Below are 26,875 nucleotides of genomic sequence, written 5' to 3'. Positions count from 1 at the left end.
AAACTACCCTCCACTTAAAGAGGAATGTCTCACCTGTAAAAACATGCAATAAGATTTTGGGGCAGTTAAAACTGTAAAATGTTAGAAGAAGAAGTTTAAGCTGTGTTTTTGTCAACAAAGACCGCCGTCCTAATTAGCATAATAACATGAAAATAACGATGCACAGAGAAAATAATGATATATTCCACTTACCTCGCGACATGTCGACAACTGGATGTTCCACGATGCCTCGTGTTATATTTTCAGTATGTTTCAGCCACATTTTCGGTGATTAGTGTACGAAATCACTCTCAGACATCGCCACGGTTAAAGTGCACCTAACCCCCAAATTTTTTTTTCTAGACTTTATTTGAAGCATTTGGGCGAAGAAATTTTTGAATTTGGTTGAATCCTCGATTTTCTATGCCCTTTCAAAGTCGCGATTAAGTGTTTCACGACCGCGTTTTAGGGAGTCTGGGGCGGCGGTACCTGATGACGTCTACCCAGGAACCAAACACAATAGCGCCTCAGTCAACTCTCTGTATTTGCTCGAGAAAATAGAACGCAAAACTAATCGTTTCGATGTATTTTGGGACTAAAACGTCCAAGTTTTGTCTCAGAATCATTTCTTTTTCGTCACTGGAGTCAGAGTTAAGTTTCGATTCGGAAGGCTCCGAAATAAACTTCGATCGAGCACGTTCGACAACTGTGAACTCACCGCTTAGAGCTTTGAGAGCAATTTACAATATTTCAAGCGACGACGGGGAAGACATCTTTGCGGACGAGCTGCTTGTATATTAGGAATGGAAAGCTAGATACGAAGTGGAGGAGCAGGCAAACGAACAGCAGGAAAGAAAACTCAAGGACTGCTTTGGATGGTAATTTCGTCACCTAAACATAAGATTCCCACGCGTGTTTATAGCCCGTTTACATTTGTCCTTACCGAGAATGTATTTTATCAAGGTTCTGTTAAATCCAGTTTGTGTTTTACTTTCAGTTGAATGTTTCATGTTTATAAGAGCGACGTACGTGTTGCAGTTTTCGAGACTTGATGACCTCCAAAACATTGGCTTCGATCGATTGAAAATCGTATTGTTTGGACCTGTATTTTTGAAGCTGCGGGAAGCAAGCCGGAAGGAAACATTTCATACAATTACCGATTTCACATTGTCACACGTTTTAAGTCGTAACTCCAAATAACCAATGTAAATTATTCTCAAAGTTTGCAGTGAAATTCGTCGGATAAGCGAAAAGGATGTGTTCCCTAAGCGGTCCGCAGATAATGTTGCGCGGTCATATTTTCGACGCTATTGCACAGAATCTTTGTCGCACTGCTGATTTCCAAACCTTCGAAAAACTCTGTGAGTCTAACAATTTTCTTATCATGTAATTCTAGAGGATTAATCTTCGACTTTCATCTAAATCGAAAGAGAAATAAGTGTTGGTTAGCGGCGTACAGTTGCGATCTATTTACATATCAGTATAACGCTTCTTGATCATGACCGGATCACACAACTTTGCCGGTTATGTTATAAATACTGCGGGATTGGAAGAAATAGGTTGTAGGTAGTATTTCTACAAATTGCTGGTTAGCTTTAAGCAGAAAATTTATGAAAATAGCAATCGAAAGTCTGCGGAACAAATTCCAGTGAGAGTTCTTCAATGGTTCTCACAGATTCAGTTCGCTTGTTTCGGTTCGACAAAATCAACCATCGTTTACGTCTTTATTGCACCATTAGCCGATCATCGTCAGTAAATTGTACAGTATACCTTTCTTTAAATCTGGAATATTTCTGCAACAGCCGATAGCACCTCTGGAAGGCGTTTCTGCGCACTTTTCGAATGTGTATTGCACCATCCTGAAGGAAATGAGAGGAAACGAGATATCCAACCTTCCTGGGTAGACGTCACAAGAGCCGCTGGACCCATTCTCCTCAAACTCGGTCGTGAAACAAAATGGCGGTGTTTTGGAGCTATTTTCGAGATTTCGTCGTGGCACAGAAAATCGAGGATTTAACGGAATTCAAAAATTTTTTCGCAGAACTAATTCAAATAATAAGGGACCGTTCATTTTTTATAAGGTAGGGGGGGGGCTGGTGGGATTTGGGGAGGGGCCATGCGAAAAAAAAAGGCTTTCGAGGGGGGGGCATCCCAAAAGGGGGGTCACGTGAAATATTTTAGTAAAACTTTAAAATGGCATAATGTCTGAATATCAAAAAAATTGCTATAGAATAAACATAGAAGGCAGGATACAAATTTATTACAAACTTTCCCTCTGCTTTAAAAAAACGTTTGGCGACAAAAAGCATTTGTGGATACTGAAACAAAGTATTTAACACTGTTATTTTGGAATGCAACTTTCACTGGCACTCATCTTCTTCTTCGCTGTCGTCGAGTTCTTCGTCGCCGCTTGTGCTGCTATGGCAGTCTCTTTCACCAATGCTGCAAGAAGCAGCAATGCTTTCCGTCAGAGTGTACTCTTCAGGGTACATGAAGGTGTAAACACAATCTCTGACTTCCTGCTCAAGGTTGGTGGTGATTCTGCTTCTTGCAGCATTGGTGAAATGATTCCCTTCCAAGAGCTGTGCGACGTATGGCCCATCTCTTCTAAATAACGACGTGGCAACATCCTCAACCTTAATACACTCTTCCGGGACGGCCGCTCTAGGAGGGTACACAAGGCATTGTAGAAGATCATTTCCTAGCGGGTTTCCAACACAGATTCCATAAACTCGTTGGACGATGTTTTCAGTTCGCTTCCTCTTTCTTTCATTTGACTTTCTGCGGTTTTCTTTTTTCCTTCTCCTTTTGTTGATGTGCTGTTTGAGTATGCCCTTGAATATGCTGTTATAATTGCTCTTCTTATTTTCTAGTGCTTCCATGTCCTGCGTGACCTTCGTCACCTTAGCTTGATCTGTTTTACATTAAAACTGTGGGCAAATTCTTCGCCCTGCTTTAAAGCAAGCCCATTGGACTGAAAGAGTGTGGAATCGTGTTCCTTTACATCTTTCAATATGACATCCAACTTTTCCACCATTGCTCTGTGTTCTTTGATGGAGAAGTTCAGTTTTCTTCCATCACTGGGCTTTAACTGGTACCCTGGCATGGAAAACTCACTCGCCCTTTCTGAACGGCCATCCGCACTTAGAAAGATTGCTTCTTTTTCTTAAACCAGTTCCTGACCATTCCTGCCTACCGGAATACCACTACCTCTCCTACCAGAAGACCCCAAATGAAGGGCGTGATCCAGATGACTGGCAGCCAATGGTCCAAGCGAAGAAAGAGCATGGAAGTGGCAGGCTGGTTTAATCTCACCCAGAGAGCGTTGCTCTATTTTCAGATAAGTTTATTGTCAAATCAAAGTTTGTGCTGGATTATCTTCAGCATCTTGAAGTGCTGGAATTTAAAAGGAAAAAGAGAGCAGAAGAAAAGGCAAAGTTAAGTAGGGACGCAAAAGATAAATCATATGAGGATTATACTTGGACTGAGTTGTGCGAAGATCTAACCAAGCTTAAAACGCTACGTGTTCCAGAACTAAACAAGTACTTGAACCACCTCGGGCTGAAGCAGCATTTGAAAAGCAGCAAGAGTGAGAAAGTAAAGGCAATTGTAAGAGATTTATGCTTGCAGCAGAAGAGTCCTCTCAGAGCTGGCCAACCAACACTGAGAAATGCCAGGACATTGACACAAAATGACAACAGGGCAAGTGCTGACAGCAGTGAAACGGATGAAAGTGACAATGATGAGTATGACAGTGATGCCATTGACTCTGGGGGAGAAGATGACTCAAGTGACGTCATTCTTGCATTCATCAATTCAGATGAGGAAGATACCAATGAGAGGCCAAATGCCACAAGCTCAGGGCGAGCCATAACTAGGAGATCCGAAATTGACTTCTCTTTCTTTTGATTTGTTTTTTAAACAACAGCTCTCTGTAGTATAGGGATTGTAAATATTGTCTTCATAGTGAGCACAATAACGTGAAGTAGGGGGATAATAGAGAAATATTAAAAAATTTGAAATCTAAATATTGTTTGTTCAATTTTTTTTTTTTGGGGGGGGTGTCTCCCAAAAAATTACCGCTATAAGGCGGGGGCCATGTGAAAAAATTGGTAAGCTGAGGGGGGGTCATGTGATTTTTAAATGGTGCTTCCCAAATCCCACCAGCCCCCCCTCCCTCATAAAAAATGAACGGTCCCTAAGTAGATTCGTTCTAGCGAAAAAAAAAATTTGGGGTTAGGTGCACTTTAAGCAGATTTCAACTCTCCGAAGCCCGCTTCATAACATCTATCAATACTATTTGTCTTTCGCCTCATAAGCCGCTGTTTACAAGAAGTTTAACAATTTGCTCAGATCCTAACTGACCCAGAAGTCTGTTAGCAGCCTTTAAAATCCTCCTCTTAATCGAGGATTCTCATCAAGAACTCGTTTAAGCTCAGTTCTGTTTTGATCTGTTGTGCACTCGCCATTATTCCACAGATTACGTTACATTTGACAAATGCACATTCCAACGGGTAGGGGTAGGGTGGGTAGGAAGTGAAAATGTAACCGACATTAAAGCCATTTTACGCATCTCTGTGGCTAAACTAGTAACTGGCTTTCCCAGAATGATTTGAACATGAGCTTCTGCTTGCAGGTATTTTCTAGTTTATTTTTGCCGAGTAGGTGAGGGGCGGGGGGCAGGTCGTGTATTAAAAAAAAAGAAAAAAGAAAACGATAGACAGTACCAGGTCAAAAGATTATGATCTGTGTATCTTGATCAGCTTTATCAGTTCATCATTGAGGCCAGTGAGGCCCTATTAGGGGTTTTCAGGATACTGGATATTTGGGTAAAAAGTTAATAGGATGCAAGAAATTTAGGAGAAATACTAATGGGGTAGAGCATGTTTAGATCAGATAAAACAGGACATTAATTGAGGAGGAAATCGTTGAGCTGGATTTAACAGGATACAAGATATTTAGGACAAAAATTAACAGGATAAGGGATACACCGTCACCCCACCCCACCCTCCCCCCCCCCTCCCCCACAATGGGGCCTCAACAATGGTCAGCTATTTAGGATGAAATAAATGTATGTCAACTGCTATAAGCATTTATTCTGGACTCTTAGTACTTATATCACGGTGGAATATGAAAGTTTTGTACCAGATTTTAGGGGTGTTACCGCCGAAGAACAGTATTTTATTTTTGTTTTATTGTGATCGTGACGTTTCGTGTCAATGACATGAAGTAGCTTGCAAAACTTTGTAACCACCCGGACGGACTCACGTGGAACTGATTTTGTAAAACTTGGACGTGTCTTTGGTTATTAAAAAAGTGTTAAAATCAAATTTGTTGTCGTTATGCGAGTTCATTGGGGACTAAAGAAGTAGCGGCAACAAGGGGTTTTAAGGTTAGGTAACGCAGTTCCTTGTTAGTAATTTCGAAGCCCACACTTGTTACACTGAATAGATAGATAAAGACGAGGCTGGAGAAATAAACAGAGAATGAAATGTGTCCCGAATTCTGTACCGTTTAACACGAATTTCTTACATGGCAACCTTTGTGTCTGCAAAGAGATCGAGGCACAACATTCCATACTATATTTGTAAACAACTATCCTAATCTCATTGACAGCCATTAGTTTTTGACGAGAATTTTCATTTATTACCAATAGAATACGGATAGAACTCCAATAAAAAGCCTCTTCCTTGTGTTTTTTTTTGTTCAGCATTATAATTGTGTCTTTCGCCGCCCGAAATGCCATCAAATGCTGCGAAAGGCAACAGACTGACAAGCAGTGCGCAAGAAAAGTTTTTCTCAGGTCAGGAAACGGCCATAAAAGTGGAAGCAATTACTGTAGCACAAAAGATGAGGCGCTCAAAAGGTGAGGCCAGAATTAGGCGGTTCACCTGTGATGAGTTCCTGACTCCTTGCCACGTTTAATCCTTCCTCTCGAGAATGGCTTCAAAGCTTAGAAACAGACAGGAGAAGGTCCTCCAAGAAGACACAACAACCGCTGAGAATCAAGCTGCAGATATTTTTGACAAGTGTCGGTTAATTCATCCAATTACTTTAATGACTCATTCAACTTGTGTGCCTTAAACGCATCTATGTCTTTAAAAAGCTAAGGGTCAACATTAGTGCTTCGCTTGATAGATGCGGGTATTTTAAAGCGCCCTGCATAGGGTTGAAAACTAGTCCTGTGCAGACATGCAGCTGTGCTCCATCACAGAACTGAACGACATTAGCGGTTGTGGGGTGCCTCAGGCTCATAACGAATGGTGCCTACAAAATACAAACGTGTTTCCGCCAGATTAAGAAAACGTGGAAAAAGTAGATCTTAGCCAGGGTTATTAGAATTCACAAAGAAAACTGGGGGTAGTCATCAATTTTTCCGAGATAATTAGCTACTGCTGACGGTAGCATTTTTCTGAAAAAAAGGTAAAGATATTTCTTCACAGATTCTCCTAAGGTTCGCCTTTACATGCAGAAAACTAAACATATTAAAAAACATCTTTAAACTATGTGGTAAGTGTTAACATAAAAACCACTTTTGATATGTATTTAATAACAGAATCGTCGCAACAGCACTCCTCTGGCTTAGCCAAAATACAGTCTACATAACTTTTCCTCACAGCCAAAAACTAATGCATTGTCGAATAGGCTTGCCACTTCCAATTCATACCATAAAATGTAGCTGTAATCACCCCTTTGTTAAAAATTAAAGGAGTTGTTTCATCCTTTCGAAAACTTTGTCGATGTCCGTTACTTTTTTTTCCTGCTACTTTCCAAGTAAGTTAAACATTGACGTCTCTCGCAGTTGTTTTGCGCGCGCATTATGCTATCTACAGTCGAATTTCAGTATGATTTTTTCTACGGATACGATAAAAGGTAGTTTTTCAGCTGGAAGCCGTTCACAGTTAGTGCTTAGCGATATGTTGCTTTTCTGGTAATCCCGGTTTTAGTACGGGCTCGTAATTTTAGTGCGAAATTTGTTTCGGCCACAATAGAATTTCTTTTAAGTCGCGCGCTTGGTAGGGTAGTTAATTACGTCACTAGTTCCAACCCAAGCGCGCGCCTGGCGTTTAAACCATGCCTAAAAAAGAAAGTACCGTCCTTAACTGCCCTTCAGTAATTTTCTGAGCATTTTCTTTTCTGATGGAAAAGTAGCACGGCGAAGAAAATGTAAGAAGTTTCAATAAAACGTCGCTTATCATTACTTCCTGCGCACTATTCGTCAGTCTGTTGTCTTTTGCAAAATTTGATGGCACTTCCGGCAGCGAAAGACACAACTGTCCCGCTTTCTCTGATCTAAACATGCTCTACCGCATTAATTTTTCTCCTAAATTTCTTGCATCCTGTTAATCTTTTACCCAAATATCCAGTATCCTGAAAACCCCTAATAGGGCCTAACTGATGAACTGATAAAGCTGATCAAGATACACAGATCATAATCTTTTGACCTGGTACTGTCTATCGTTTTCTTTTTTTCTTTTTTTTTTTTAATACAAGACTCCTCCCCCCCCCCCCCCCTACCCTGCAAAAATAAACTAGAAAATACCTGCAAGCAGAAGCTCCTGTTCAAATCATTCTGGGAAAGCCAGTTACTAGTTTAGCCACAGAGATGCGTAAAATGGCTTTAATGTCGGTTACATTTTCACTTCCTACCCACCCTACCCCTACCCGTTGGAATGTGCATTTGTCAAATGTAACGCAATCTGTGGAATGATGGCGGGTGCACAACAGATCAAAACAGAACTGAGCTTAAACGAGTTCTTGATGAGAATCCTCGATTAAGAGGAGGATTTTAAAGGCTGCTAACAGACTTCTGGGTCAGTTAGGATCTGAGCAAATTGTTAAACTTCTTGTAAACGGCGGCTTATGAGGCGAAAGACAAATAATATTGATGGATGTTATGAAGCGGGCTTCGGAGAGTTGAAATCTGCTTAACCGTGGCGATGTCTGAGAGTGATTTCGTACACTAATCACTGAAAATGTGGCTGAAACATACTGGAAATATAACATGAGGCATCGTGGAACATCCAGTTGTCGACATGTCGCGAGGTAAGTGGAATATATCATTATTTTCTCTGTGCATCGTTATTTTCATGTTATTATGCTAATGAGGACGGCGGTCTTTGTTGACAAAAGCACAGCTTAAACTTCTTCTTCTAACATTTTACAGTTTTAACTGCCCCAAAATCTTATTGCATGTTTTTACAGGTGAGACATTCCTCTTTAAGTGGAGGGTAGTTTTGGGATCTCAAGTGATGTACTTTTGGCGATATTTTCCTTTAAACTTCGCTTATTTTGTGGCGCTTCATGAGTAGTCCGAAAGGGAAGAAATTTAAAATTCTGTAGAAAAATCAGGTGATGATCAAATTGCCAAAACAGCCTCTCAATGTAACAAGGAACATTTGCTTGTCTCGAATAAAGGGTTTTTACCCGGATTTAGATCGTTTTCTTTGTATGGCAAATTGTTAAAAATGTGCCCTAAAATGGCCGCTGAAAGCCCTCTCAGAGGGGCAAAACCAAGATGGTGGCCCCAGCGCTAAAATACGAATCGAATTGAACTGAAAGTTATATTTTTGTGAATCACTTATCTAGACCATTCATCTGAGAAAGTTTGAGGAATTTGATTTTTTCTGGTCCAAATGGCCATAGTTGAAAATTACAGAGGGCGCCTCTTAATTGCAAACTCTAAGTTGTTCTATTATTGAGCTCTTAAGCATCTGTACAGAACAGATTTCATGTTTCTGTGACAGTGGTTGTAAGATGTTAAGTGACCAAATCATTCAGAGATTAGGACAGTGGGTGTCCCATTTACTATTTGATTGCAAACTTACTGTTTTGCGCCTTTTTTCAATTAGCACAAATCATTAATATCACTCTTAAGGTCGACTGTTATTGAAAATGTGTTATTTAACACTGTTTGTAACTTGTCAATTTCCTCATTGGTAATAAAAGTTAATGACAAGTGTGGTCCAGTCGTTTTCATTTGTGCAACCAAACATCTTTATGAATCCAACTCATTCTTACTTAACATAACAGTACAGTTATTAAGTGGCATATTCTCTCTAATCATTTTTCATCATATGGACTTGAAAAAATAATTATATAGATTTTTCATCTGGAATGGCATGGAGAATTCAGATGATGCCTGATGCTGGGGCTCAAGGTTAAGTAAAAATGCAAAGCACTGCATGGATTTTTTTTTTGTCTGTTTTTGTTTTAAGCCGGTATTTTGCAGCCTCCTTTGCAGTCATCGTTTGTTTATCCTACCCCCCCCCCCCCCCCCCACTTTGTTGGAAGTGAGCATGCTGTGCCTTGGTAATTCATTGCGTTCTTACCTTTTGAAAAGGGCATTTGTCTTCCCAGGGGGTGGGGGAACCATATAAAACAGATGGAAAATATGGTAGTCCCCCAGGATTCTTCTTACACTAACCATAAACAGAACAGGTATTACAACAATGTTACATAGACCTACAGGTCAATAAAAGCCAAGTCAATGTTTTGTCACAAGTACATTGTGAACATAATGATATCAATTAACTCAACAACCTTCACTGTTCATTCAATTCAAAGTAAACTGAGGCACCCCCAGTCGGTTGTAATGTCCATATCTGGTCTTGACCTACAGCATTTCTAGTGTTTTAGAGTAGTAAAAGGTGGCAGGGTGAGCTTGATTAATAATGACCCTACTGTAAGAGTTATCTTTTTCCATTTTAAACATCATGTCATCTTCTTTAATGCATTTCGCGTACTTGTTGGCTAACCTCAAAAGAAATCTTTTGAAGGATTCTTCATTGTGGAATTGAATTTCTTCTATGTTCTTCTTTTTCGTCAACACGCCACCAGTTTCCTCTGTAAGTGAAGCGGTTTTGAAACAGAGGAACACTCCCAATGACATATGTCGCTTTAACCTGACGGTCCAAGGAGCTGAGCCATTTGTTTTTCGCCTCAACTTGCGCACAATGCTTTTGTTCCATTGGACGACTGACCTCGATAACCCTCGATAACATACGGGATGGTTGAGCAAGGTGAAACTTGTACCCTTTCTCCGGGGCAAACGTATGCTTTTTACAACCGCTCTAGTCAGTTCTATCAGTTCTCCACCAATCTCCTGAGTTAATTTCTTCTTTGAGCCACTAGACGCACTAACAACCTCGTCAACCACACGATGAACCGCCACAACAAATTCCGCCATCTTATAATTCTACTTGCTGCTGCGCGGTAGACCGCTGAGACCTGGATTGCAGGCTACATTTCCGAAATGATCGAAAATGGAAGCGCGCGAGCTCGGCGTGCCATTTTGGTCATAAATAGGGTATGGTTTTTGCACTGTAGCCTTAAAATGCGTATGTTTTTGAGAAGAAGCCACTTTTTCATCATTATCGAAAAGAAAATTAACAAAAGCCCTTCACAAATTATGTTTACAGTAATTTAACATTGATCTGAACTAGGAAACTAATCAACACGCAGGTCTGAAACAGGGTTTTAAGTTAAGGTTCAGGTCATAAATAGGGTAGTGAATATTGCAGAATTTGGTCATAAATAGGGTAAGGGTTTTGGGAAGCGGGCCGAATACCCCTACCCAATTTTGTTGGGAGTAGCCCCCCCCCCCCCCCCCCTCCCCTTCGGGGGGCGACACTTTTAGAAATAGAGAATGATTAGTGTTACTTGTTAGAATCAGCAGAGGGACACCTTTTCAAACCCAGCAGGTGTCTTAAGCTTGACTGGGTAATGCGAGGCGTGTCACTGTAGTTATATCATTGTCGTCTTCATGTGGCATCTTCCTTCGTGTTCCATTTCAAAATTATAGATACGAAGGGGTGAAAGGATTTTACAAGGGACTGGTTCCTAATGTTCTGAGGTAAGTTGAATTTTTGACAGATACAATAATCCCAAATTACCACAATTACCACAAAGTCTGAGAACATGCATTCCTGTTTGCGTCTCCCCGCGTTGTTGTCAAATCCCATTAATAGGGACCAGGATTGTAGTTTGGGTCATTCTTGCTGGCGTGACGGTATCGCAGTACAGCATGCATGGTAGGCTTTTGTAGAACACAGTGGAATAGATAATGTATCTACTTTACTCGGGTGTCCGTATTAAGCGGGTTCTCATAACAGACTTAGCGAACACATGTTTTGTCGATGTGTAAATAAATCATAACTTTATTTCTCAGTGCCGATGTATTTAGCTTAACAGAGCTAGTTGAGGACGCTCTAAATTACAATTTATTGTAACAGAAAAAATGGCAAAAAGTATTGAGTATAAGCCTATCTTATCTAAAATTATATACATAAAAATTTACTGAATTAAAATCTACTTCCAAAATATCTATTTAGTCTATGTAACTGAAGAACAAAAATACAAATGTCTCGCACTCAATTTAAAGTCAAGTGCAAGAGCGTCAATACTCATTTATTATAGTAAGTTTAGTGAAATTAAAAGCTTTCATTTTCTAACAGATTAGAATTGGTGCATAATATATAATATCTGCAGTACTCAGATAACCAGTGTTTGTAAAACGCGGTCAACTTTGTATATGAACTTGTCACTTGAGATACAGAAAAATGTCCGTTGTCGCTATTAAGCGGTCTCTTTATCTTATCTCCTTATCTCCTTGTCATTATTATTGAGAGCAGCGGAAAAAAAAAAAAGAAATTAAAAACTTAGTTGAGTTTTGACTGAGCTTCAGAGTTCGCGTGTTTTTTAAAGGCGCAATAATTCAACGACTCTTTCACTTGACGTGGTTAACAACGTTTGAAACAAAGACACCAGTGAAAGAAAAAGCAAAAATAATTAAATGTCACAAGCAAACACAGACAACAAAGCAGCAAGATGGAAAAGGAAATAAAAACAAAACAAACAAACAAACAAAGAAAAGAAGCAAACATTAAAACAAGATAACAAGCATGCAAACTAGGAAACAGACATCAAAACAAGCAAAGGAACAAACAAGCAAAGTAACAATAAACAAACAAACAAACAAACACGAAAACTAGGAAACACGAAAAAAATATATTACCAACAAACAAGCCAACTCGAAACTAAATTCTGAAGTCAATAAACAATCAAAGAAGCACTGAACTAGCAACTGTCTGTCCTTATTATTAATAATTTTTTGTTTTTGTTTTTCAGGGTGACTCCAGCTTGTGCCCTTACCTTTATGGTGTACGAAAACGTAATTCACGCTCTAATGCCGTCCAGTTAGCATCGAGGGAATTAATAGTGAAATAGAAAATGCCAGAGCAGTCTGAACGATTTTCTTTATACTTCAAATGTTCTAACTGGACCCTTGGTTTGAGGAAAAGGATTTGGTTGGGTTAGTTAGTGGCCATTGTTCAGGAAAAATCTAGAAATGGGTGCATACTTTTTTTTTACCGCAGTTTTAATATTAAAGAACAGCTACAAATGATAAGCAAAGAGGTGAAAAACTGTCAAGAGACATTGTAATGGAGCTGGAATTTCGTCCGGTTTGATGCAACAACAAGCCTTATTGCTCGAAGCATGTTCTTATTGGTCGTTCGTTGGTTACATGGTTGATTAACAACTTGAGTCTGGTATGGTCGACTCAGGCTGAATATTATCAATTTTGACATTGAACGATCTTTGGAATGCCTCTAAATTAGTATTATTAGTAAAGTGTTGTACATGATATACTTCATTCCGCGCGACATCACTCGAGTGAGTGTAGAGTCACATGTACTATAGTACTACAGTTTTACAGCAAGGATACAATTGGAAATAAAAAGGAAAATCCATTAAAAAAAATTCCTGCGCAGCTTGCACTCTCCCCTTCTAAAACGGAAGAATGATGGAGAACAAACAAAAAATCCAGCTGTAAAGAAGATATTTTGACCGAAAATTGTTAACCCTGTGCCCCTCATCTCCCATGATTTCCACAACATGAAACAATCTGTGTAGAAATACTTGTACGCCGTGAGCGACGGTCGAACTGAGTCTTCAAAGGTCCAGCATTGAGGCATCATCCCACAATATAACATTGCCTTTAATAAACCTTTTCTGCTTGGGCGGTTTGTTTTCCCATAACAGACCACGTAATATTCTCTAGAGAATTGTTCTTTCATCCATGTAAAAAAATTATTTATTCACATACACGGGGCAATTTAAAAATTTGAAAGGAAGAATTCTCAAGACTGTCATCACATGGTCTGAAATGGGGCAACAAACCGCCTAGTCGAAAAAGGTCTAATGCTAAGCAAATTCCTTCGCTAGTTCCATTTCCTTGTTTTTCTTGTACCCGGGCCTGTTAGTAATCGAAAAGAAAGTAAACGTAACAGCTGTCACTCAATGTCTAGGTTTTACAGTAACGTCATTTGAAACTGGATTAGTCAGTGCTGCAGTAACGGGCGTTACAATGCCGTTGGTGAACCAACTTGTAGATGTAGTAGGAGCCGCAGTTCTTTACTTGAATGGGGAAGAATATGGCACAACAGGCACGCTTATTAATACAGACGTTTCTTGTGACTTTACCCTCAGCCACTGTAGGATGACCACCACTCAACCAGATAGGAAAGGAGGCATCACAACGGAACATCGGTGGACATGTGGTCACCATTTTTGTGCCTGCAGCTCCTTGGAAGCGGTACCAGCCATAGAGTGTGCTGTCACATTTTTCGTTTACTGTCACGTAGTCGTATTTTCTTTTTCCATCTGTCAGATTTTGGTAATTTTGCCAGTGACATACATCGACTAAAGGAGATACACAAGTGTGTAAATAAATATGTGATAAACACAGAAGACATTTGAACAAGTACGAAAAAAAGTAATTCAATGGAATACGTAATTAAGAATTGATTCATGCTTTAGGGTGCATCATAGAGTTGCTCGATGCGCAGTCGAGAGAAACTCTAGCGTCTTTAATGCTCTCCGATTTTTCGTTTGGCGTATGAAATACATAAAAGAACTAAATTTCCATTGGTGTAAATCACGTGAAATAGGATGAGGTGTACCAATTTTATACCAATATTTTCATATTCTCGGTATTGGACTGGAACTGCAATCATCGAAAAATTGTGTTGCCAGAACATGAACTTATAACCGTAATATCTACAGAATGAGTGTCAGCCTCATTCCCCCTTTCAGTGTTGGAAAATGGTATAATTCAAACTTGTACTGGACTTAAGTGTTATGTCAACATTACACAGGGGTAGGGAGGGGCAAAATGCGAAAAGAATGACGATTTCTAACGCTTGTGATCATGGTTGTAGCTTGGAATGGAGGCTCGTGTGGGGGAATATCATCAAAAGGAGATTAAAGTCATTTGCATTTGAAAATACTCCCCGCCTTAGCCGCAGTCGCAAGCTACAATCATGGACAAAAGTTTTGGGACAAATTCGCATTTTTGGCGCTTTTGCTCACACGCCAGAGGCGAATACAACTTCACCTGCCTAACCTCGCCCCCCACCTCCCATACAATGTTGAAAACTAGTACCTGCAATTTCACCTAATTTTCAACATTGCGTTGGGTGGGAAGGGGGAACAGCAACAGGTTTTTAAAGGATATAGCAGCGTTTTTTTTTTTTTTTTTTTTTTTTTGTCAAACGTCAGTTCTAAAACACAGATAATTCGTTATATTACATAAGTGTCCCATGGACTTTCGTCAACGATTGTAGTTCCAGTCCAACACCGTGAATACGAAAATGAGGTGTGTCTTACACATAATGGGGGATGGAGCGGTTAGCAACTCCATACGGACAGGTTGTAACTAATTTTAAGCAACGTAAGGATACTCATGTTATGAACCAAATTATATTGCACCTTCACAGATTGCACCGTTCTTTACGAATCCATCTTTACACTTGCAATAGTACGATCCATGCGTATTATTGCACACAGAGTTAGCAACGGCAGCACAAAGGTCGTTCTGTGCAGCACACTCATCGATATCTAGGAGATAGAATGTGATATAATTGTTATATTTAAGCCAACGGTCAAATATGTGATTTTTTTCCGTCGGTTTTCTAACCCAACGGTTTTTGAAACTGACTCTGTGTGTTAAGCATTGTGAGTCATGCTCTGCTATTTTTCCTCACTCGCACCCCGACCGTAGTGCAAGGGAGGAGTAGGTGGACAGAAGCACCCTCTGGGTTTTCGTTGTAATAAGACATGGAAAGTCATTTTTAGCATAATAATATCTCTTGGTTTGCTTAAAAGTTCCTACTAGATAAGATGTTTTTTTGTTTCTCTTGTTACGACTGAAGATATCTTTTATACCTACCGTCTTCGCAGTTTTCGCCCTCAAAACCAGGACTGCACACACATCGATATTTCTTACTTGTAAAACCGGACAGACAAGTTGCGTTGTTTTGGCACTTCTCCCGGGGCTTTCCGCAATGATTCTAAATCAAAGTAACAAAAATTAGTTAGCTTATTTCGCGACTGCAGGAAAACAAATTTCACAAGTACATTTAATTTCACAGCTTTCCCATTGTTTTAATCTCCCAGTTCCTTATCCAAGGATCCCGTTTCCCCAGAAGTAGCCTACAAATGGAAATTTTATGACTGTACTAAAGAGGTTTTTGTGAATTTACAAGCTAAAGATGACGGTGAATCGGAGGAAGAATGCTAATTAGTTGAAAGCAAGACCACATAAAGACTGGGTATTTTCAGGGAAAAATAATCAACCGATTACCAACGAACCCGTGACTAAACATCATTTAAAATTAGCCAAGGATTATTTCTTACATAATCTGGTGTTAAAGTTCCCATATTTTTTCGCGCTCTCAGTTTTTTCGCGAGTATTAATTTTCGTGATTTTTTCCGAATTTTAAGACTCGCAAAAAACGCTCGCGAAATTAACTACGGTAATCAATTTACGAAGTCAAGTAATTGCCTCATCAAGTGTTATTTGATCTTTCTCGACGTACTTTTGCGATTTTTAATGTTCTTTTCTCAACATCATATCCTGAAGTCGCGAAATAAAACCTCGCGAAATTAAGAACGCGCAAGGTTAAGTACTAATGAGGTATCTTCGAATGACACGATACAGCTCTTCTTTACTTTTTAAACTGAAATTCTGTTACCCGACAAAATGCGGAAGAAAAAGGAGGTATCATTAAACAGAACCCGAGTGTGATCTAAGCCATTTCATTTGTGATGAAATACTGGGATATTTTGGGCGTATCGCCTAATTCTAACCAAAATTTACATGAAACCTATAACGAGAACGACTCTTTAGCCTCTTGTTGCAGTACAGTATCTTATATCGATCGCAATATTCTAAAATTGATTGGCAGTTAGCTCCACAAACTTCAAGCTTCCGGTGTTTGTTTTTCCTGCATGACTAGAAAGATACTACTCGTGTTTGAAACAAAAGAAGTCGCCTAATAAATTTCTGTTTATCAACAGACTGCAATAATCAGTGAAAAAAGGGTTAAAATCAGTTGGCCAAACGTTAACTGTGTCATAAGCTGTGGGATAATTCGTTATAAATGTATACGCTGGTTGGATATGTATAGGTCAGCATTATCCTGCAATGGTCTTCTCTCTTACATTGTTTTCTTTTCAACTATAGACTTTTGCCAACCCCAACCACTTCCTCCCTACAAGGATGAATTGTGTTCTCTTCCGAGTCCTGCTCGCTTCTTGTCTCTGGCTTAAGGCCTGCTTGTTCTCATTACTTGTTCAAGCCTCAAACGTTTGTGAGTGAGGACTCCCGGTGGTAATATACAATCTAACAAAGCAATCGAGGGCGCGAGGTTAAAAATGTCATGGTTACTTACTTCGGCGCCACGATAATAGTAAAGCTGGTTGTCCGTCAGATTCCCATCGTGCTCCAAGTGAGTGGAGTTATTCAGCTCACATTCATGTGTTCCGTTGGGATCTTTGTTCTTAATATTAAGACTGACACAGTTTGCATCCAGGTAGCAACGGTATTCACACTCGTCCAAGTCATTGACAATCATGGTCTTTATCCAGTGGTTCACTAAACGTTTCTCAGCATAGAAATAGTGGGCTGGAAAGTACAGCTCACGTCCTCCATCTGAAAAAAATGTAAACATGTTTATCTAGAGCTTATAATAAATAAAGGAAAATTTGAAACAGGCTTTTATAATTAAAGTCTGAGACAAAAATAAATATTCAAACATTTTAAAGAACAGAGTAATTTAGGAGTGAGTGCTGAGGGCTTATGTACATAGTATCTCCTATCAACATGCAGTATATCTTTATTTCGCTTTACTCTCCACGCACGAGATTGATTTTTTTGCCAGACCTTTGTATAAACAAATCGGTAAAACTATAATTTCTAACCGGTTCGTTATTGTTGTGATACCAAATATATATGAAATAACTTCTTTAAAGGGGAGCTAAGAGTGTAGTCGCAATTTTCTTTCCCGCTTGCTAAGTCTTGTGAGGATCGATGATAACTGCATAATTTATTTATGAGTTCACTTTTCAGTGTCATCGCTTTTTTATGAAGAATTTACGAGGAAATCCGATAGTAAATCGAGAAATTTCAGTTTTTAGTGGACCAGATTAATTTTAGGTACTCTTCAGTCCCTTTTACATTTTCTTAAAGCTAAAGATATATCAACTAGGTGCGTTGAATAACACTGATAACATCTTATTTATGGGAACTAGACAAAATAAATTTCACAGTTCAAAGAAATAATGCAAACGCAGGTAAAATTATATCATTAGTTTCACTTCACTAGTACTTTCAAGTGTTTTTTCTCTATGTAGTGTGTTAGAAATAATTAGTTTTTCAGAAGAATTTTAAAACAGTCAAACAGAAGTTTGCAACACGATGTAAATAATCTCAGTACAAAGTGTTTGTTTACACGTTACTCGTACCTCAGGTGAATTCTTTCTTAAACATTCGACGCTGTTGTTTTAATCGCTTACTTGTTGTTTAAATGGAATAGCAAACTACCAATATTTTGAAGACTGGACACCTCGAAGTCATAATTTAGAAATAATAAGGAAAGAACGTAAAAAAGGTCTGAAACTCAAAATCGATTTTTTAAAGTGCGAGTGACGGCTTGTTTTTTAATCTTCCCCTTGCCGATATCAAATGTAAATTCTCCTATCTAAGCATCGCACATTTCTCAGTTACTGTCCTTGTGAGAATTTGGTGGTATATCAATATGAATATCCACGGTGGTTTTGCCACCTGTCTATTCATACAGCATATTAATTTTCTGACAATAGAGAGTGCTGATCAAGCTTTTTAAGTTTAGTTAGGAAAAAAAAAATAATAATAGTTGTGGAACCCGAAATTTCGCTCTGTGGCAGGAGAATAAATCCTCCCCTCGAAACATTAGCTTTTGTGGACTGAGAGGTCTGATCATGTCTTATGGAAAATTTCCCTGCTACAAGACTGAAATTAGAGTGACATGGAAATGGCTAATTAATACGAGAGACAACGTCTATATTGGATTTAAATCATGAACTTATTTCAGTTTAGCTGCAGTTTTAGTCAAAACGGTTTTGGTAGAGGGAAATTCATCCGGGTTTAAATCTTTTTACAAAACAATTCGCATTTAATTCGATAATATTTCTACTATTGCGTCAAACCCCTGCAAACTTTTAATTTTCGCTTAACAACCTCTGGTAAGAGTATTGTCATTTTAAATTAGCGGTGGGTAATGATCAGGATCACGGCGGTTTTAGTTATTACAAATGAAAAAAGGAATAAAATTCTGTGCTCCTATGGACGTTTTTCCATATTTTTTTTCCTGTTACTTTCACGAGTGTTTCCGTAACTTGGTAGAAACGCTAGACGTTTGCTTCTTAAGTAGCTGACTATCACCTGCTTTACGATCTTGAATTAAAGTTAATGTATGCTACAATGTTTTATTTTCCTTTTCGTTGGTGAAAAAAAAAAAAATACGAGAAAACGACGAAAGATCATTCTTTCATTTCTATTATCAAAATATTAATTCTCTTTACTCGGGCCATCATAATGTCAAAAGCTTTAATTTTGTGTTTCTCTCGAAATATACAAGGAAGACTCCTACAGGAACGAGCACCAAAATCGAACAAATCAATAACAGTGCGGAGTTCTGTTGTCTACGCAAACTTGCCTCCATTGTGGGTGGTTTTAGACAAACTTTAACAATTTCCTCTCACATACAAGTTTCGATTTACTGGCCAAAATAATGTAGTGAAGCGTTTAAACTTCTCACGCTAGGAAACGGACTGATTTAATGGAAAGCGTTTGCCATAAATGCATGTGTGGCATAGTAAAATTATGTTTAAAATGTGAGATAAGAAACTTGTAGGTAATTTGAATTTGGTAAACATGGCTGATGTACGTACGTTTCTCATACATGATATTGTATTCAGATAAGATAATTAGCAAAAGATTATTCGCATGTCGCATGTAACTCATTTGAATTCCAAAAAGGTATAACCTCTAATTATTTCCAGAAAATCCAAATTCGACGTTGTTTAATAGACTTAAATGGATCGAGTGATTGTCTAAGGATATTACGGTAACCACCTCACGTTAACTAGTAGACACCTTTTCCAATGAAGAGGAAATTGCTCGGCATCAACCTTTATTCAAGTGTTCATGGTTTCTTCAAACTGCTGTCATTTGCTTTTTATATTTTAGACGTAAAGCTAGTTTAAAATTAGCCTCACTTCCTCGCTTTACATGCTGACAATGCGTAATTTTCCAGAATGAAATGGTTATGAACACAAATGCTTGCAGCATTCTATCACATTGCTTCCAAATCTACGGCTAATTGGAGATCATCAGCGAATGTGTTGGCCCCCGATTCAAACGGAAGACTTCAAACTAATTCCTCATCACGACCAGAGGTAGATAGGCCTGTTTAGATACCACTTAATTTTCAAAATTGGACAGAATATTGTGACAATATCAATGGATTATACGCTTGATTTTCTTTATTCTCTTGACGTGTCCGCCACTTGACAATATTAATACAGCATGGAGAGATATGGCGCCGACTCTGCGTAAGTCAGAATGGAAAGGATGTGATGCTAATTCGTAGAAATTCGGTATAATTTCCGACAATAGATTCGTTGCACAAATTATCAATAATCCTAATTTAACAGCCATCTTTAGCCCAACTGAAGAAGCCTGAATAAGGATAGCATCTATAAAATACAAAGCAGGTAGAAAGGAAATTTTCAAACTCACCCTGCGCTCGAGTTGGACAAGGGATTACTGAAATCCATGACACGAGAACGAAAAGCAGAGAAAAACTCATTCTTAACCTGCGGCGGATGTCTCCACTTAATAAGTCCCAGATACAAGTCAATACAGTATTGAATAAGCACCAGTGCAGTCTAAGCACCAGTGATGTCTGGTCGAATTAAGCTCCAACAAAAGCTAACAGCGACTAATGAAAGATGGCATTATTTGGCTCACAGTTAAAACAACGCTCAGATAATAAGCGTAAACCAATCATGTTACGTCTTCGCTTGACAGCTTATTCAGCGCATGTAAACTTCCCATTCTAGTTGTGCATTTTTGATGAAGAAATAGAATACGGTTATTCAATTAATTATTAATGTATATTTTTTTGCCTACATGTAGGCTGGTTGAATATATTCGAACGAGAGCCATTCTAGTTTAAGTTTGAAATAACCCACAAAGTTAAGCTAATTTACCGTCCTCAAGCGATTACAAAAAATATTTTTTTGCAGTTACACCTTAGATAGAAGAAGAAAATAAATTTCCAAAATTCCGGTTCTCCTTGTAAGAAATATGATTCTTTCTTAAGCTAAGTGCAACCATGATTGAGTTTCTGATTCCCGCTATTTAGTCTCGCATCAAGATTCTTTATTGGTATACTCTCACTCGTTTGAACGTTATTATTGTGAACAGGATGGTCTATCAAAATTTTATTACATAGACACGAGTGTTTTACTGGAAAATACACCACTCGCAAAATTCATACGAAACTACATCCGGGACTCGAGTGGCGTATTTTCCATATCCTCACTAGTGAAGATATCGGTGATTTCACTGATATCAAGTTTGTCTCTTAAATTGTACGTAAATTCGTTGGTGTACGGTCGAAACATCTTCGGGTCTTCCTCGAAAGCCTTCGGCAATCTTTGGCAATCTTCGAAAATTTTCGGAAAATGTTCGGCAACGTTCGTGTGACCTTCGGAAATCTTCGAAAAGTGGTCGAAAATCTTTGGAAAATCTTTAAAAACGCCGTCATCAGCATGTCTATATAATAAAAAGAACATTACACGTTAGCTCGATGATATGAATTTTATGTTCTCGTGGCAAGAACAATATCTCACCCGTTCGCTGCGCTCACTCGTGAGATATTGTTCTTGCCACTCGAACATAGAATTCATATCTTCTCGCCATCGTGTAATATCATCTATGCATCCCTTGTTAATGATTTTTTTTGCGTTTTCTTTCTTCCCACATGATTTCGCTCCTACATTTTTTCCCTGAAACTATCCTTTGCTGCAATGAGAAGTTCTAGATTTTGAATACCACAGCAAGTTAAATGTGATTGAGAAATAGGTGCTAAGACATCTATCAAGCCCACGACAAAAGACTTCCTGGTCAAAGCTTACACTTCCTCCGGATGTCTGAAAACTTTGCATTTTTGGAATTTTGCCTCAAAATATCAAGTTTATGCTGATAGTTTCCAGACAGCACTTGTTCCCTTAAAATAATCCAAAATTATCCCTTGTCCCATGCTAATGACTGATTCTTTGTTCCCAAAAATCGTTTAGAGTCTTCAACAAGCAAAGAACGAGAAAGATAACGATTATAAAGAACTATTAGTTTAGCTAAACATGTTATCAAGATTGAAAAAATTGTGATCATTATGCGACCAGTGTTTGTTCTCACAGTTTGACATCGTCATTATTAGAAGAGGTTATATTTCTATTTAAGGAAGACTCGCCAAAAGGGTTGTTAAAGAAACATAATAAAATGCGCAAACAAATTTACTAAAGAGCAGTTCTTAGAAGGATTAATTACCCAACAGATGTCTTTTGTCCGCCCACCACCGTGCATGTTACTCAAACTAACTATTTTTCCAAAGAAGACGTTTTATTTCCGCTTTGTGAACAGTGCGAGACAAAAAAAGTTCGTTGAGCTTTAATATGAAAAAAGATATAAAAATCGCTCGATATATGTACAACACAACACAATTTTGTTCGTTCAGTGACCTAAGCTAATCCTCCAGTTATCAAAAAAACGTTTACTCAAAAATTAATGTTTACACATATATGGAAAATAACGTAACTGTTCCAGAAGAGAAGTTTTCTTGGTCCGAAAGTTGAAGCGTTCAATTCAAGGAAGAAGCTTTCCAGAGAAATGGAATCGACTGCATGTCGGTAGCTATAATCCCGTAATTATGAGGAAAAAAAAAGGAAAACGTTTTACTCAAAAACATTATGTTAACATCTACACGGAAAATAAAGCACCTGCTCCAGTAGAGAAGTTACCCTTCCTGAAAGTTGAAGAACTTGTAAAATGAAAAGATTAAACCTTTTGAAAAACTTAGAGATCGGCTCATCCTTGACGTTAGATTATCGATTAACTCTGTTCTCTACACGAGGAGCTGCGATTTGTACTTTTTTATCGAGGGTTACCGTTAAATCTTCAAGTTTTAATAGCGATCAGCACTAATTTTCTCCACATGTTCGGAATACTTATTAAGTAAGCATTCTGGTTGAGAACTTTTAAGAAGATGACTACAATAAGTGAAATATGGCTGCTGATATGCACGCACTTTCTCCCAACTGCTAAATGCGAAAATGTATGGAGACAAATATGTTAGAAAAGTTTGCGCGTTTGGCAAATTTGAAAGAGAGTTATGAAATTTTTATCTCGCCACGCTTCACAAAGCATGTTTTACGAAGGGTTTTCAACACTCTAATTTCATACTTTTCTATCGGCGTCGGATGAAAAGTTAGCTCTTAACGATAATAGATTCAAAAGTCGATAATATTTATAATTTATAAACACTCTGCATAATTTAAGAATATTGTTTTTTGCCCAACACGTCCGCTCGTGTTCAGACTTGCAGCATCCTCCGAAGAAAGAATATTGTTGTATGTTCTTGGGACGTATAAAACCTAGAAAAACTGACCAACTACAACTTCGACGCAACTCACTTTACCTGCCGTAGAAAATGAGCCAACGAGGAAGATAAGGAACTAGGACGGAACATCCCGCGTGCAAAATGCCATTCCGTTGACCAATGGAATAAACCTTCGAAATGCAATTTGTTTACAACCAACGACGACTAACTTAGAGATATATTAGAAATAATACCAAGATAAAAACATTTTAGTCGTCTGTTGTTTGAATATTTAATGATACGTTGGTTTTTTACTAGCACTTTATGCTAAGGGAATTTTTTATTATTTTGGTAGGTTGTCGTGCAGGAAGTTGAAAAGTAGTCAAACAACTCCATAGCCGAACTAGTTTCTTGAAATTTATCCGACATGATTCAGTTTTAACTTTGTCAAACGAACTGAGCCACTCTTGAAAGGGTTCCGCTAGGTTGGGTAAATTTGAAATGCCAAATGTTAACTAAGATAACATTTTTATCTTTCTTCAAACACAAAAATACACTTGTATTTCGAATTTACGACTCCAATGTCACACAGCTCTGAATTAAGTGTGTGCTCTGGTGTATTGTTTTGACTTGTTTCTTAATATGTTGTGTATTTTGGAGAGCTCACTAGAAAACTAAGGAAGATAATTAAATATTATGACGTAGTGGATATAAAGATGTTTTAATTTGACTTTCCTCCCCAGATGGCAATCAACTTTTTATTTTTGCAGCATGAAAACACACCTATTCTAAAATTCCTAAAAAGGCAATATTTTGCAAACAGACCATCTTGGTTTTTGTAGCTTCACTGAAAATTTACTCATCGTTATTTTACATATTAAATATTAAATGCGGTTTCCATTTTTAAATGTGTTTATATTGAATGATCTACTGACGTAGTCAAACAGACGTTAAAAATATTTTCATACCCGCTAAATAGCCTAAGTTACTCTAAGGAGTACATTTAATTTTCCAAATTTGTGCGTCATTAGGAATAAAACATTCTATTTACTACGATATACATATCGGTTTTAGCTTTTCTTTTTGGAAATTGCGGTCATTTTGACTTCCCGTTAGACAGTTTTCCACACAAGATTGGAAACATGATCACGTCTTTGAAATTAATATCTATGTTGTTTTTTTTTTTCCTAATGGTTCATGCCGAAGTTGGCACGTTTTATAAACATAAGGCTTTATAGATATTGAATTCGTATCCGAGTACGCTTTGAGATCTTTGAAAACATGTCCAAACATGCGTTTTAATATCAGTCAAGAAATGTTTTTTCCAGTGAAATGTTTTTCAAGGTGGTGCACGCATTAAGGCAAATAAAAATTTTAATGTGTTCTATATCTCAGCCTAGACCTACAATAACATGTATTCAGGCTAAAATAAGCATATATGCCAAGTTTGGATATACTATCAAAGGAAATGTTTTCCCACGAGCTAAAAGGGTGAAGGCAGTTTTTATAAAAGGTAAATAATAACAATACATCGAGTAAAGATATGAATTTTTCCCGAATCTGTAGGGGACATAATAAGAAACAAGACACCGAAGCAGAGGTAATGTTTCAGCGATCACAAGCTTTCGACACTGTCACAGCGTCTTTCTCAAGTGAATATGGCGGGAATATATTTGTCATGTGAGCTTGAGTGAACCAAGTCACGTGCCAAAACATCTCTGTATAGGGCAGGAAGTTCAAATCGACCGTCTCGATTGGACTGGCACAGAATCTCCAAGGCCTCATAAATTCTTCTTCTGATCAAGTTGTTTTCTTCTCTTGCTATGACAGTCGACTTATTGTCCTCTAACTTGTGGTCTGTTTCCCTAAGGTGTTCTCCAAAGGCGGAAAGTGTCAATCTAGTAGTGTTACAACGTTTCTTTAAACGGACCGTGCATGGGCAAAAGGGTCGGGCGGTTTCCCAGTATAGATCTTTTTACAATCAGCACACACTAGGCACCTTAAGATACCAGGACGGGACGAGCTAGGACGGCTACCGGAAGTAAATTCACTCAACCGGGCATGCGCACGAGAACTCTCGACTCATCTCTCTGCCGTCCTCATCTCGTCGAGGACGCCATTTCGCCCGACCAGCCGTCGTATCGAAAACGTGAGTATTTTGCTCTTGTTTTGCTTCGATAACTGTTCCAATCGACTCTATTTTCAGTTATATTGATAGGAATGTTTATAAGGTTCAAAGTTTTCGTGATTGTAGTGTAGAACACTACGCTGAGATACGAAAATGTGAATAAAAATATTCCTTGCCTGTTCGTCTGTATTTCTGCAGTCACTGTTCAGACGCTATCACGAGTGAGCAAGCTCAATACAAACTCTATGCATTGAGAATACATCAGTGTAAGTACAGTCGATAAAATGTTGTAAGAATGAATGCCATGGAGCATCTATCGAGCAAATAAAATACATATTTTCAAACTGACGTTTAGTTTTTTTATGCTGCCCGGAACTTGAAGCAACGTTTGTTTGATTTTTATGATGCTTGTTACAATTACAGATGGAAATTGAAACGTTCACCAAAAGTCAGGATTCTTCGGCGACAGAATTCCCAAACGCTCTAGTGGTAACTGAAAAGCCATCTGAAGCAGGTCGATCAGATTGTTCGTTTAATTTTTCATACGGAAATTATGGTTTCTCTATTAAAATATTGACAGATGTTTGCTTCACTTAAACAGAAAACGAAATTCAGCATCGCTGTTCACTATCGTTTAAGCCTAATAGGATAAGATTTCTACCATCTCTTTTATAGTCTAATGGATGTCATTGCTTCTGTGAATAGCTTGTACGAGGTTCGAATTATTGACGTCGCCGTCCTTTGCGAAAATGCACATCTTAAGCATTTTGTTTTTGGCGACACTACGGGACGCGCGAAAGTTTCCCGCGTCCACTGCCGTTGCCGTCCTGGCCTTCCCGTCCTCGTATCTTAAGGTCCCTACTAATTTGTGGATGACGCCACACTTCCTTCCATCGGTTGTGGGATCTTTAGAATGCACAAGCTGTGATCGGAGAGTATTGAAGGGTACATTGTAGGTGTTTGTACCGTGCAGCCAGGGAGCAGCGGGTGCAGGTTAACAGCAACGCACCCCGAGTGTCCCTCTCCTCCATGTACAAAGTGTATCGGAGAAAATCTCTCGCGCCTTGCGCAAGGCAAACATGTACTTTGACCCTTTCGTGCTTAATTTTGCTCCAAAAAAGCCGTATTTATTACCGTTATTTATTTATTTATTTATTTTTGGCATGCAATGTTGCTAAATTGCACTAAATTTTGCTAGGAATACAATATTTTACATTTTATCTAGATTTTCGACTATTTTCCACAATCTAATGAGCAATGTTTTACTTTAGCGCATACCCATAAGCCATTATTTTGCTGATTCGTTGCGAGTTTTGTTCTGCCTCCTTTTCCTTCACTTTTTCTCTCTCTTTCTTTTTTCACTATCTTCTACTCTTTACTTCCTTTCTATCAGCTGCAAAAGACTTTGTACTGACAAATGAGACATTGATCAATTATGGAGGTAATGGCCAATTTCACCAGCAATAGACCAATTTCGATATATTAAAATTCAGCCTAACACAATAGACCTCAGCACGATGTTCTGGGCAATAAACCCCACAAACGCTGTAGTTATTCCCTTGAGCCTCGTACTAGTACTGAGGTCTATTGTTTTTGGCTGAATTTTAACATATCGAAATTGGTCTATGTTGCATCAATGAATGAACATTTGTTTTTCCAGTAGCTCTGTCAGCATTCAGTCGATTTTCAAAATGGACACACGTGTAGAAAGTTCTGTCTCTCTTGAGTTTGTTGTTTATCAGAGCAATCTGCTGACGTAGAAATTGATGACGTCACAATT

General features: G+C 38.4%; 1 protein-coding gene and 2 long non-coding RNA genes across 3 annotated transcripts in view; 2 read left to right on the top strand and 1 right to left on the bottom strand.

Moving 5' to 3' along the window:
• LOC149104480 (uncharacterized) overlaps positions 1 to 26,875 on the top strand; it is a 193,773-nt gene that overhangs the window by 150,285 nt on the left and 16,613 nt on the right. The window lies entirely within an intron of this gene.
• LOC149104483 (uncharacterized) lies at positions 10,780 to 12,192 on the top strand. Its single transcript, XR_016201301.1, has 2 exons — positions 10,780 to 10,834; positions 12,109 to 12,192. It is a non-coding gene; the product is annotated as an uncharacterized LOC149104483 (long non-coding RNA).
• Positions 12,579 to 20,326, bottom strand: LOC149104482 (uncharacterized). Its single transcript, XM_089271056.1, has 5 exons — positions 20,105 to 20,326; positions 16,716 to 16,975; positions 15,212 to 15,332; positions 14,752 to 14,880; positions 12,579 to 13,683 (listed from the first exon to the last, which is right to left on the bottom strand). Exons 1-5 carry the CDS (start codon positions 20,172 to 20,174, stop codon positions 13,319 to 13,321), a joined length of 945 nt encoding a protein of 314 aa, XP_089127182.1. The 5' UTR covers positions 20,175 to 20,326; the 3' UTR covers positions 12,579 to 13,318.

The sequence above is a fragment of the Orbicella faveolata genome, unplaced genomic scaffold, assembly GCF_042242905.1.
Source record: "Orbicella faveolata isolate gen_17 unplaced genomic scaffold, um_ofav_v1 contig_34, whole genome shotgun sequence".
In the NCBI taxonomy this organism is placed as follows: domain Eukaryota; kingdom Metazoa; phylum Cnidaria; class Anthozoa; order Scleractinia; family Merulinidae; genus Orbicella; species Orbicella faveolata.
Note: the sequence above shows the minus strand (reverse complement) of the source record. Positions and strands in the feature narration are given on the sequence as shown.

Excerpts from the sequence above, each read along its gene's own strand:
- LOC149104482 (XM_089271056.1), bottom strand. The coding sequence starts at position 20,174 with ATGAGTTTTTCTCTGCTTTTCGTTCTCGTGTCATGGATTTCAGTAATC. Across the intron at positions 16,976-20,104 it reads TTGTCCAACTCGAGCGCAGG|ATGGAGGACGTGAGCTGTAC; the intron begins GTGAGTTTGAAA and ends CATTTTTTTCAG. Across the intron at positions 13,684-14,751 it reads GAACGGTGCAATCTGTGAAG|TCGATGTATGTCACTGGCAA; the intron begins GTGCAATATAAT and ends TATCTCCTTTAG.